Source organism: Camelus ferus, chromosome 3, assembly GCF_009834535.1.
Source record: "Camelus ferus isolate YT-003-E chromosome 3, BCGSAC_Cfer_1.0, whole genome shotgun sequence".
In the NCBI taxonomy this organism is placed as follows: Eukaryota; Metazoa; Chordata; class Mammalia; order Artiodactyla; family Camelidae; genus Camelus; species Camelus ferus.
In genome coordinates this window covers 88804716-88818028 of record NC_045698.1, presented here as the reverse complement: position 1 = coordinate 88818028, position 13313 = coordinate 88804716, and the positions used below count along the sequence as shown (strand labels likewise).

Below are 13313 nucleotides of genomic sequence, written 5' to 3'. Positions count from 1 at the left end.
AACTAGCTAAACAGTACTTTCTGATGAGTATATCCTAGAACTTCTGCTGTCTTTACTCAGTTAAACATTAAACTACTGTCTGTTCACTCTGACCGGACAAATATCCTGTTGATTTGTAAATAAAGACAGAAGTGTATCAAACACATTTATATTCTCTTCCCAGAGAATGAACAACAACAACAACAACAAAACCCTGCTGGCTTAAAGATGAATTACATTCCTGTTTTGAAAACCTTTGGATGGTCTAACATTAGGAAATACCACATTCATAGTTGTCTCTGAATTCTCTTTTAAAAACTCCCCAGACAATTGGCCTGAAAAGCAGCTTACTGGAGAAGAAGCAAGATCATACAATGCATATATACGTTTGTTTCAGATTAAGACAGCGTGTAGCTAACCTATACTTGTAATAACTTGTATTACCTGAGCATATACTTGCTAGGCAAAAAGGTATGAGTAGTTTGGAAATGACCAATCTCTCCCAACAGTAAGTTATGGATCAGGCAGCAGCAGATGTTAAGATGGAGACATCCCTGGAGATGGAAGATCTGGGCTCTGGGCCAGTAGCCTCTGTTGATTTATCACATAACCTTGGGAAACTTGCTCCAATGCTCCAAGCTACTTTCTCAATGGTAGAAAAGAAATCAGCTGTCTTGCACATATACCTACTGTAATGTTCAAATGAGAAAGTAAAAATGCTTTGTAAAACTTGAAACTAGCTTTGCCAAAAATCTTCTAAAGAATCAGATTGTATTCACAAACTATGAATCTATTTTAATCTTCTAGTTTCCTAATTCATAAACATGTGATTTAACCCAAAGATAAATAAAACAGAATCAGAAAAGCTGTATCATTTACAAAATATTAAAGTGAGCTGCATTTGATATGGTTCAATCACACTGTCAGTATAAATGTGATTATAACAAAGGCTTTAAAGGTGGTGCACAATTTCAAACAACTTTTCCAAGGTGTGAATAATAAGGTAAAGACTTAAAAAAAAAACAAAAAACTCAGACATCCATAAATAAATATAAATGAGGTTAAATCACAAAGTTGACATCAATTTATAATAACATATAAAATATACGAGTAGACATTAAATAGTTTTAATGAATCCACTTCCTTTATTGCAGTAACCTCTGTACAAAGCAGCAACTGCAATACTCAACGTTAAAACATTAGAAAAGCATCTGTGTGACAGTTATAGTACAGTATTATCAAAATATTACATTTTTAAACTTAGTAGATAAACATCCACCAGAGTTCAATTCTTTAAATTATTTTTCCATAGTCTTTAAAAATATGTAATGTCAGAAATCATAAAAAAGAATGTAAAAGGAAACCTAAAATACAAAATAATGTAACAAATAAATACTTGATTTAATTAACTATTAATAATCAACACCACCATTCTCTCTAAACCCACTAAATTTTTGCCTATAGAAATAATGAACTGTCATATGCCATTGCATAATTATTTCCAAGTTATCACCAATGATTAGAACTAAAAATTTGGCATCAAAATAATCAAATTCAGTATAAATAAAATGGAGTAGAATAGCTTCAACACTAGCTAGCATCTCTTAAGAATTAATTGTTCAAATTTATTAGAGCACTACAACAACCTTGAAAATTTTGATCTGGTGTCTAGTTTTAAGTGGAAGTAATACTTTTTTTTAAAAAGTGAAAAGCTTCTTACATTATTTCACAGACAATATTACCCTCCCCCATTATGCATATTTAGATATATTTTATGTACTTTATACACATATGTATGATGTATGACATTTGGTTCCTGCAGTACAGATCACAATTATGGTTTCCTGAATGGGAAAAACTTAAAAACAAAAAAAAGTAAGTGTACCTGTGCACATTTCAAGATAGCAGCACTCAGTTATGCCCTATTATCCATTTAAAAAGGTCAAACATGATATTGTTAACTGAATAATATGACATTTCTACTGTCTTTTCCTCCTCAAACACTACAGAACTTCCAATAAATGGTATGATTCTATGAGTTACAATGTAGGGAAAAAATTTTAGATTAACAACCTCATTCTCTTAACATCCTGAATTCAAACTTACTACCAGATCTCCATTTTAATATTAATTTAGTTCATGACTCATGCAGTAAAAATACTGCATTATTGACAACAGCAGTGATTTTACAGATTTCTATCAAGATTCATGAAAATCTGCATAAATTCTTTACCAGTGAAATTTGTACCAATGAACACACTGAACAGTACTTTGGATGAAATGTTCTCCATTTCTAACTGAATGAAGTTACATACCTTTCAAATGATCACCTTTGTTCTCTATGAAATGTGTATCTCTCAGTCTAACTTTGAACTTATGTTTGCTGAAACAATTTTTAATCTGATTAATCGTGATCACCTTAAAATGCAAAAAACCAGTAATATGTCACTATAAATACACATATGCATCTGTGTATGCATATACATATACACACACACATACAGATGTGTAGACATATATCCCTTGAAATGTTTTTAGGAAATCCTTCCTTGAATAAAAAATGAAAAAAACTTCACATTAATAATTGCATATAAAGCTTTTTAGTAACAGTACATATGCACTGTCAAAATTGTACTAGTAGACTATGATGTCAAAACAGACATTTCAAAAGCACAAACTGGCAGTTTTTCTTAACACAAAAGTTTTAAAGTATTAAGAATGGGTTAAATTTAAATGTTCAGAATAATCTGTTCAAACCTGAGTATATTAATTAAGACTAAGTGTACTTGACAATTGAATGAATTAAGCCTAAAAACATTTCACTAAGAAACCCGTGGTCCATTTAACCATTTGATGAAACATTAAATATTTTAATGATTTATAAAAGGATGCTTTAGTGAAATTCCATGTAGTGTTTATTGGAATATTCTATTAAACGACAATGCTTTTTCTAATTTTCCTCCAAAAAATCTTTTAGCATTTTGTAAAAGTCCCTCATATTTAAGGAAAACTCTAAATTAGGTAAGATCTTTCTTCTACTAACTACCAATGATCTTGAAATTTTTTGCCTAAAGAATGACAACATGTGATTTTTCAGCATGTTTTTTAGAAGTACTGGATAAATCTTCAACATTCCCTAAGGTTTCAAGACAGGATAATCAAATAAGGATATAAATAAAAGCCAATTAGAGTTTGGTTTTTTTAAAGGTTTATTTGGCCTTTTTTCTCCTTCAATCTACATTTATACAAACTCATGCAAACCTAACCTTGGGGTCACGTTTTGGTTCCCATTTTTTTCTTGCATCTTTATTAACTTGCCCTAATTTCTCACTTTCTTTAGTGTATCTAACAGACACTTTTATATAAGTAATAGAAAACATACAGTACTCAACACTAACTGGTCAATGGAAGATGAAAAGCAGTGTCCATTTTATTTTAAGGTGAAAAAGACTAAAAATAAAAAGAGCTAAAGGCAAAGTTTGACATTCTACAAATTTATAAAAGAGGATAGATGGATGAAATTTGGTTAATTTCAGAAGGCACCTCAAGGCTAAAGGCTTTTTGTACTCCTTTCATCAATCAAAAAATAACATACTTTTATTGCTATTCAAGTAGCAAAGGAAAACTTTCATGAGTTTCAGTCCAACAACAAGGAATCATCAAGAGTGAGATACAGAATTGACTAAAACTGAAGTCTCCATACACATATCAATGAAGCAACTTCCCTGTGTGCTTTCAAATTAATGAAATAGTGAAAGAAAAGTCACAGTCTGCCATTGTGATGTTAACGTGTCATTGAAGATTTCAGTGATTTCAGTTTCACTAGGCACTGAAGTACCAGTGTGGAGGGCTGTCCACTGTGCGGATAGAACATTTAAGAATAGAAGGTAAGGACACTCTGATGATTCCCACGGACTAGGAGAATTGGCGGTAGGTCCTTGGATAGAGCTTCTAACCATGCCATGTAGAGAGCACTAGACACAGCACCTTTTCGTGCAACTGGGAGACTCCTGGTATCCAAAAAACAAAGGCAATTAATTAAGCAATGCATTTAAGTTGAGAAGAATAAAATGTAATAAAATTTATAAATTAAGTTACAGTAATAGTAACTAAAAATTACCAAAGTTACAGAATATTTTTGAGTGCAGGGAAATTCTGCCTATAATATAGTGACTATTATACTCACATATCACTATTCTCATTTTTTTCAAGTTTGAAAAGATTTTTAAAGTATTTCTTCCTGAGAACAGCAAATAAATATTTCTGTAAACCGTAACATTTAATATCTAACATTAAACCCCGAACTACCCTTTAGAATTCTTTTAGGAAAAAGGGATGTTTCTACCTGAATTTAGATAGTGGTAACTATACACGGAAAAATGAAATTCAAACATAATTTATTTTACATATTAATGTCCATTTTCTCTCATCTCTCTGGGCTCTCATTTCCATTTGTAGATAGTGGTAGTACGTTCAGCCGTTCCACAGTGTTTTTCACTAGATTTCGATGTTTTAGTATCTTCTATTACAGATACTTGACTATCATCAGCAAAATCTACAGTTTTCTGGTGTAGAAAATGTTAGTTGTTAAAATAACAACCCTTTGGAATGACTTTATTTCATCATTTGGCATGTGTTCAGAGGTCTGGGCCTTCCTTACGAATTTAAGGACCCAGACTCTAGGACTGTGTTCAAGAAAGATCTAGCTAACCTGGTTTAGTGGAGGAAAAGCCAGAGTCAGCATGAAGATCTACATTCAATGCAAGGACACGTGTCTATATGTAAAGTTTGTGTGCAGGAACTTGAGGGTGGGGATTCAGATAGGAATCACGTTTTAAAGTTAATTCTCCACGTAACTTTATGGGGTTATGTTTATGAAGAAGCTACCTGGGGTCCAAATTTTAACTTGCAGCTCTCAAACCCTACATATGTTGACTATGCTGTGGTGTTTCCAAAGCTAAGGAATTTTTAAAAGAAGGGAAAAAGCACAAAGGAAAAATTACAAAATAAACTACTATGATAAGTACTTAGATCCATACAAACTTCAGGCTAAAATTTTTATTTTTCTTTCCTCCTATCTTAAATTATTTCTTCATATGCTTAAAGCAAGTGTATTTTTTAAAAAAGTTAATTTTTTCCTCCTTAAACTACTAAGTAATTATGTATGTTATGTAGATACGTATTTGGTAATAGAAATTAATCCTAATTGCATTATCATAAAATGAATACCCCCAAAAATCTTAGTATAGGTATTACTTACATGACAATGATATTAGCTGTGCTTGAATGTTCCTTTAATAATTCATTTAACCTGATCTGCCGGTATGTCTGAAATGAAACAGAACAAAGTCATTCCTAGACTTTATGAAAATTAGAAGCTACCGTGGTTCATAAAACTATAAGGAGACAAAAGGAAACCAAAATCAATTTTGATGTAATAAGAATATCTGTTCCCTAATTTAAAAAAATTAATCCTTTGTACTATCCACATAAAATTCAAACTTCAAGTAGATTTAATTTACACAGCTGGTTCCTCTCATAACCAACTACAGTTCCTGATACTTATGTCTTAAGTAAAAAAAAATCATAGGGAAGATTAATGAAAAGGAAGCAGGAAAGAAAGAATACCTTGGTCTTATAAAGTTCAAGCTCATTATCTGTTATTCGCCATGGTTCGTCTTCTTTCATTTTATCTGCAACATCTTGTTCTTTATCATCTTCATGAAGTCTGTATGGCTCAATCATTTCATCAAAAGCTATAATACTTAGAGAATACTGACAATTAACTTTATTTTAAATTACTTAACAATAAGATCTTAAACATTAAATTATAACTTGAAAAGTTAGTGTTTTCCAGCTATTCTGCTCCCTTCTGTATCCTTAGATAATCACTGTGGGAATTTATTCAGAAAACAGCAATCACTAGTTTCTCAAACTTAGAAATTTAGAATCATATTCCTAATAACAGAATTGCAATTTTAACTGCTAATGCAGATCTCCTTTTATCTACCCCTGCTCCCACACCCACCACCCTCAATCTAAATAAATTTCACCCTGTAGCCAAAATAACCCTCTTGAGTAGTTAAGTAAAAGTGTGTTACTCCTTTACTCAAAACACTTAAAAGCTCTCCCAGTTCAAGTACCAGTGAATAGAAGTAGTTAAGAAAAGATTAGAATTTTGTGAAGGGAGGAAAGGGCAAATATTAAACATTTAAGAAGATGCAGAATTAATCTCTAGATCTAAAGATACTTAAGACAAAAGATAGTACAAGAACATGAATAGCACTCTAATCCTCTATGAATGTGAAAAACCTATTTTTCAGTATCAAGTCTCATACAAAGCTCCTGCAATATATAATTTTATAAGAGGAAAGAAGTCCTCTCCCTGATTGGAAACTTACAACGAATATCTTACTGTTTTCTATTTAAAATGAATTTTTCATATCAGCTTCATCATGTAGTCAACATATATCTGAGAGTAATTAAAATTATATACAGTAATATAAATATATAATAACAATCTCTGCATACCATTTTCAGGTAAAATAGTCCACAAGTCTACTTTTCTTTGACTTGAGAATTCTGAATGCAATTATTATAGACAAATTCTTAAATTTTTCCTATTTTAGTAAGAAGATAAAATAGTGGAAAGTAATACATATGTGGAGTAGGGACTGAAAGGTCATAGTGAACAACAGATGAACAATGGATATTTAAAGGACTGTATGGAATTTCTGTGGCATTAGTAATTTTCAGAAATTACTTGTAAGGCAGTAACTGAATTCTTCTCTAAATATTGAAAATGCTTTGGACTTACTTCTATCTTCTACAGGCATGCCAATTATCTGCTAGATTAAAACAAAAGTTGACTTTACGTGTAACTAACAGCAGGCAAAACTCCCAGGTAATTAGTTTAAGTTAAATAACCTGTTTTACTTGAATGTCTGAGTAGGTCACCCATAAAAGAATCAGAGATTTGTACAAAGTAATTTATTCAATAACTTACTTTTCTTTCTTTGGTTTAGTATTAATATCTCCTAAGACCATGATATCAGAGAAGTCTATCCGGAACTTGCTAAGCAAAGTAGCCATCCTGGAACAAAAGACAGCAGTATTGAGATACATGAAGGGTGTATACAATAAGTATTTTTGTTCTATTTAGGGCTGAAACCATATATCTAAAAAGCATGATTTACAGGAAAAGTCTATCAAGTACTGAACAAAGTCCAAATGAATTAATTCATACTGTACATTCACAAAACAGACATCTAAATTCTCTGAGTAGAAAACTTCTATTGTATTCTTTTAGTTTCTCTGAATCTCTCCTTAGCATCCAATAATGAATGGACAAAACAAGAAATTAATAATAAAACTGAATAGCAACAACTTTGTTTAAGTTAATTTTAGACAAATTATATTGGTAAGTATATTGATTTTAGTAAAAACTTAGTCAAGTTATTTTAAAATTATTTTTGGATTATTCTTCTATCCATGAAGAATGCTTATCTCAAGAACCAAATACGACTTTTTGAGCAAACCTGAAGCTATTAACTGATGGCAGATTAAGTTCACAGCATTTTTTTTTCTTTTGAACTGGGACAAGCACGGGAAAAGAACTCCAAGCCACTGATTTTCCAGTGAATGAATACCTTTTTGGAGGCAGAGTTGGTAATGAATCTTTTGTTGGTAATAACAAAAAAGTTAAAAACATACATATAGGAAAAGCAATTAACAAAATAGGATTTTATTTTTAATAAAATGAGTTTTCTAAATTAAGATGTTAGGAAACAAATGAGCTACAGGTTTAACTTTTAAATTATTACCAGTACTTCCTGCATAATTCACTGACATTTTCTGGATTGTCTAATTTTTATCCTACAAAATCTATATTGAAATAATGAAGTACTACTAGATAAATGTCCATTAATTTAAAATAGACTTACGCTCTCCGGTCATGGTCTATTCTGTTTATTTTTCCACCAATGAATACTCTGATCTTACAATCTTTCCACTTTTTCTTGGTAGTCAGAAGATAAGGTATCAATAAAGTCAGACCTAAATCATAAAAACATAACAAATCATTTATTGAACACTACTTCCCCAAGTAAGAAGTTTTAATTCAAGTTAGTTGCTAAAAACTTGTTTACTACAAATCAGTATGAACCAGTATTTTTCTTTTTGTCCCTCCTTAATAATTCAGTCAAAAAGCCATTTGGCACATCTGAACAAGGGAGGACCTGTAGAATCAGAGCCCATGTGAAGGCAGAGAAATGATACAGTGGCCTGGCAGGGTCAGGAGATTAGTCACATCGGGACTGAGGAAATGAGAATATTCACTGAAGCTAACAGGAGCCATGTTTCTCACTGAAATGAAAAACATAAAAAGTGAGAAGCTGAACCAAACCCTGAAGTGCTGGACTGGAATTGGTTTCAATCTATATCTGCATATATAAACCAATGTATATATGTGTATTTCCTAGATCTGTCCACTGAGAGCGCCAGAGAGCAGTGACAACCTAGTAGCAACAAGTCTATCTAATACCATTACCCACTAAAAGGAATCAAGGATCCTTGAATAAAGCTGACTCAAGGATTGCTGTAGGTAAAGTACAAAACTGAGCCTGGAATATTTTTTATCAGAAAATTAAAAAATGATTGGGACACAGCAAATGAAAGTCAGCCTAAATTAGAGGCTACTGCTGAACAAATCTGGAACAATCTGATCAAAAACAAATAATGAGAATGAAAAATCATATGCCACTAAATGGGAATCTGTACGTTCACACAGACAGAAAGAGAAAGATCTTCTTTACAGTAAAACACCAACTAATAGACGAGGAAGAAATGATGTGATTGATAAAATCATCATTTGGCAACCACAAACACATCTCAACAAAAACAACAGTAAGAATAAATTCAGGCAGAAATATCATTGGATGCAAAAGATGGTGACAAAAACCACAGTAACAATGGTATATATTTACATAGTCTCAAAATAACTCCCCATCACTCAAATGCCTGCAATTATAAAGGTGAATAACATTAATTTTTTCAGTATATAAACCTGGTGAAAACCAACTTACTCAATGGTCAAAGCTAACCTCACCAGTGGTGAGATAAATTAATGTTATGTGCCACCTGATAAGAGACAGACAGAAGGGCACAGCATCACTTCTGTGATATTTCTACCCAAAACACGTAACTTGAAACTAATTACGATGAATTATCAAACAGCACTCCAAATTGAGTGACATTCTACAAAATGGTCTGTAATATTAAAAAAAAAAAAATTAAGGCCATTAAGCTCAGGGAAGGACTGAGCAAATTCCAAATTACAGGCCACTGAAGAGACCGACAGCTAAGTGTGATGCCTGATTCTAGAACTAATACTGTTGCTTTTGAGAATGCTGGTCTAACGGGAATGGGGTTTATGGGTGAAGAATACACGCTATCTCCAAGTACTATTCCCACAACTTCAGAAAATTTAAACTTGTTTAGAAATGTTAGTAACCTTACCTCCATCATCAAAAAGCCACCAGACATCAATAGTATTCTTTCCCTGCTTTTTCTGAAACTGTGTACTAGCTTCAAGAAGCTTTTGATCAGCTACATTTAAAGGCACAGCAGGGCCTTTGGATTCTAAAGAATTAAGCAGAAAAATAAGATATAAATAAGGGAGGTAACTATTAAAGTCTCTTTAGCTAAATTCCTATAATTCTCTAACTTTTATATATTCAAGTGTTTATAATGTAGTTAGTTGTATACTTGGCATCCATCATAAGTTTTTAGTTGTTTATAATTTAAACATACTTAAAAATCATTAAAGATAAATGTGTCTCTACAATACCTGTTTAGTATTGAGTATGTACTCATCCAAATTATCTTGCCTAATTTCTAATATTTGGAAACACTCTGAATTAAAGAGAATCATAAAAACGACTTGAGAAAATTATAAGTGACTGCTAGATTCTGAGTTTTGAAAAGCTGTTTTATGCTGAGTAAATTAAGTTTAGGCTTGTTCCATGAACATATTTCTTTTGCAATCTGGTTTCTCAATAATTTAAAGCTCGAAAAAAAATTAAAACAAAATATTGTTATCTGTAATATAAAAGATAGAAGGAAGTGAAAGACATATCAATACAATCTTGCAATTATCACAGTGAAACCTCTCAGCCTAAGAAAAATCTCCCTCATGTTACCTCCCCTCAATATGTGAGACTGAATTCTGAAGTCATATCATCACCACATCTTTCTTTGAACCACAGAAAGATGGTGGGAACTCCCAGGAAGGGCACCCATCTGCTGTAGGTTTAAAGAACAATTTATCAAGGGAGTTCCCATTTGTATCCCTAGGAAATTAAAAAAAAAAAAAAAATGGCACTGGCTCTATGAGTAAGCAAATGACTATAATGAAATCCCTACAACAAATTTTAAAAGCAGAAATCCACAGAAGGAAATCTGATCACTTTTGTAGAATGTCCATCATTCACTTTTCATGCTGCCATGATGTACGCAAACATGATGAATGATTTTGCATGACGAAATATGGCTACCAAACCACACTGCTCCATAACTCTCACCTCTATCTCCTTCTCATAAAATTCATGTACGTTGACATGACTGTGTATCTCCCAAACGCAGCAGGACTGTGAGAAATATTGTAATTTTTGAAATGAGAAATATATTAGTATCAAAATTAAGGACTTGGCTGGGTACAACCGATGGTAAAGAATGCAAGTGACACTGTAAATAAACCTATTTCAGTGTCTCTATTTATCATCTAAACCATGCAGTTTAAATTAAAAAATTAATTTTCAGGATTTGAATATTTCAGAAATGCTATTGTGATTTAAAAGAATTTGTCTTTGATACATCACCTTTTCCTGTGATGATTTAATGCTTTAGTTGGACTAATGACAATTTTCCTAATCTGCCTTTAATAAATAACTGTAACATCACCTCACAATGGAATAAAAACTAAGATAAAGAAAGAAAATAATAAGACTGGAGTTAAAAAATCAGCAGTATGAGAAAAGGGATTAAAACAAAATGATGAAAAATGCCTGCCTTTTTTCAACAGTGGTTGAGTTGGAGTCTTGCCATCCTCTTCCTCATCTAGATTATGTTTAAAAAACACAAAATGTAAGTTAATTGCCTTTATATTAATAAAGTAATGAAAATATAAATAGAACACATTTATAAACAAAACATAGTATGAAGAAACAGTGTGAAAAATAATTAAGACTGAAGATATTTTCTACATTGAGTGTTCAGGATTTTAAAAGGTGTATTTTAGACTCCTCCAACAGGGCTACTCAAAACCCATCCCTAAATTTTATTCCTGTAAAACCGGAATTTTTACTTCAAAAATTTCAGAATTTTTAAACTTTTAAACTTTCATATTTGAAAGCAGTTGAAAAAATGTTGAACTATGGATTACAGAGTAGAAACATGACATTCAAAAAACTGATGTTGCAGATAATACTTAAATTTCATACAGGCCACTGCATCACTTTGCAAATGACTGACAAGTAATTTTAGAAACATTTAATGAATATTTGGTATTTGTAAAAATTAATCACCACTTGGAATATTAAGGAATTTGATCAGACACGAGTTTTGTTTTATATAAAATGCCAGGTTACATGGGAGTGACTTTTCATATACATAAATTTATATATGGATATGTATATAAGTATATGCATATATGTATACATATATTTGTCCATATATATTCACATATACATAGATATTTCCTGGGCTTAGAAGTTTCCCTAATCTCAATTTTTTTTTCCTTATCACAAGCTATACTACTTTTGAGGCACATAAAACTCCCAACTTGGACAGGAAAGAGTACACTGCAGTCAGCTCTTAAGCCCAGAATTCCAAGATTACCTCTAACCCTTTTTCTGGCCGTGTTACCTTGAGCTACCTCACTTTCCTCATTTGTTAAAATAGTGAACAATACCTACCTCTTAAGGATGTTATATTGCAAGCATCAATGCACTCAGCTCAGTTCCTAGCACAAAATACATATTCAAAGGGTATTGTTTTTGTCCCTTTGCACACTATATGAGTCAATAAGACGGATATACCAAGTATAATAACTATACCAGAATGTTTATAATTCTGAAGACTTAAATTGTATAAACTTTCTAAATTTTCTATGCTAATTTTGAAAATAACTGGCTAAATGGAAAATAAACATGTAACAAAGTGAATGCTAATTTTTATGCCTGTTATGGAACAAGAAACATTTCAGTTATCACATTTAATTTTATAGTATTAAATATTGTTGTTCTTAGAAAGCAGACATTTGATATTATCTTTCTTTAATGATAATAAAAACATTTATAAATATAACTATGGACATTCTGCATTTATTTCAAAGAACTCACAAATGTCAAGGAAATCTTGACACTTAAAAAGGATTTAAATTAAGTTAAAGGCATTTACATTTTTATACTAAATGATGAGCAGAAATGTACTGACCCAGTTTCCTACTCTATAATTACTTCATAAGATTGTGACACACATTCATTAATGAGCTAATGTATGGCTAACATGTACTACAATGTGCGAGGCACAGGCAGATGCTTGTTATTACTTCTTCCCTTGCCATTATAGCTTTACCTATTAATTCCTGACAGATTCCATAAAGAAAGTATCTGTTTTAGACATGAGAAAAGGACAACAACCAAAAGAAAAGTAATAGAAAAATGAAAGAATGTATACCATAAACTAAAAATGCAGGAACATAAGAGTTATCAGAACCAGTTTATAGAATTTTGAGGTAAAAGACAAAACAAATTACAATCAAGCCAGCAAAGAATTGAAATGGAAAGCGAGTATCAACTAAACTCTCAACTACCACTACTCTAAGCAAAAAGGTAAATAAAGAGGAAAGAAAAAGCAACATTAATGCTTCTAAATAATCTAGAAGAGATCAATTTCAGAGATAAGATTTGTCCAAGGTTATCAATTTCAGAAAAAGAATGGTAATTATTTTACAGGAATCAAAAGTGTGATATGGCTTGATGATTTACAGTGCAGATTTTTCTTGTTGCTTGTCAGCTGGGAGTAGGACAGATGGAGATACTAAACTGAACAGAGGTAGGAGTGAGGGTGGGAGAGTAAGATTTGGAAGTCATCTCTCTTTCCTTCTTATAAACATGACATAGAGATTTGTGGATGAAACTACCCCAAAGTCTTATGAGATTTGGAAAACTTTCTAAAAAATTAAACCACATTAGCCACCAGGGATATTTATGTCTATAATTATGACCCAAGAGTTCAGCAACCAAATACAAATAGCTAATTTTTTCAGAAGATTA

General features: G+C 31.7%; 1 protein-coding gene across 2 annotated transcripts in view; it reads right to left on the bottom strand.

Moving 5' to 3' along the window:
• Positions 1-1101: 1101 nt before the first annotated feature.
• SLC12A2 (solute carrier family 12 member 2) overlaps positions 1102-13313 on the bottom strand; it is an 84590-nt gene continuing 72378 nt past the window's right edge. Inside the window, exons 21-27 of one of the 2 annotated variants that reach the window (XM_032476640.1) lie at positions 11047-11094; positions 9496-9618; positions 7923-8034; positions 6986-7072; positions 5608-5743; positions 5240-5307; positions 1102-3989 (exon numbers count right to left, since the gene is read on the bottom strand). In XM_032476640.1, the coding sequence (XP_032332531.1) occupies positions 3854-3989; positions 5240-5307; positions 5608-5743; positions 6986-7072; positions 7923-8034; positions 9496-9618; positions 11047-11094 (710 nt within the window). In that variant the 3' untranslated portion in view covers positions 1102-3853. The remainder of the gene's footprint in view (positions 3990-5239; positions 5308-5607; positions 5744-6985; positions 7073-7922; positions 8035-9495; positions 9619-11046; positions 11095-13313) is intronic. The other variant, XM_032476641.1, reaches the window with a different exon arrangement.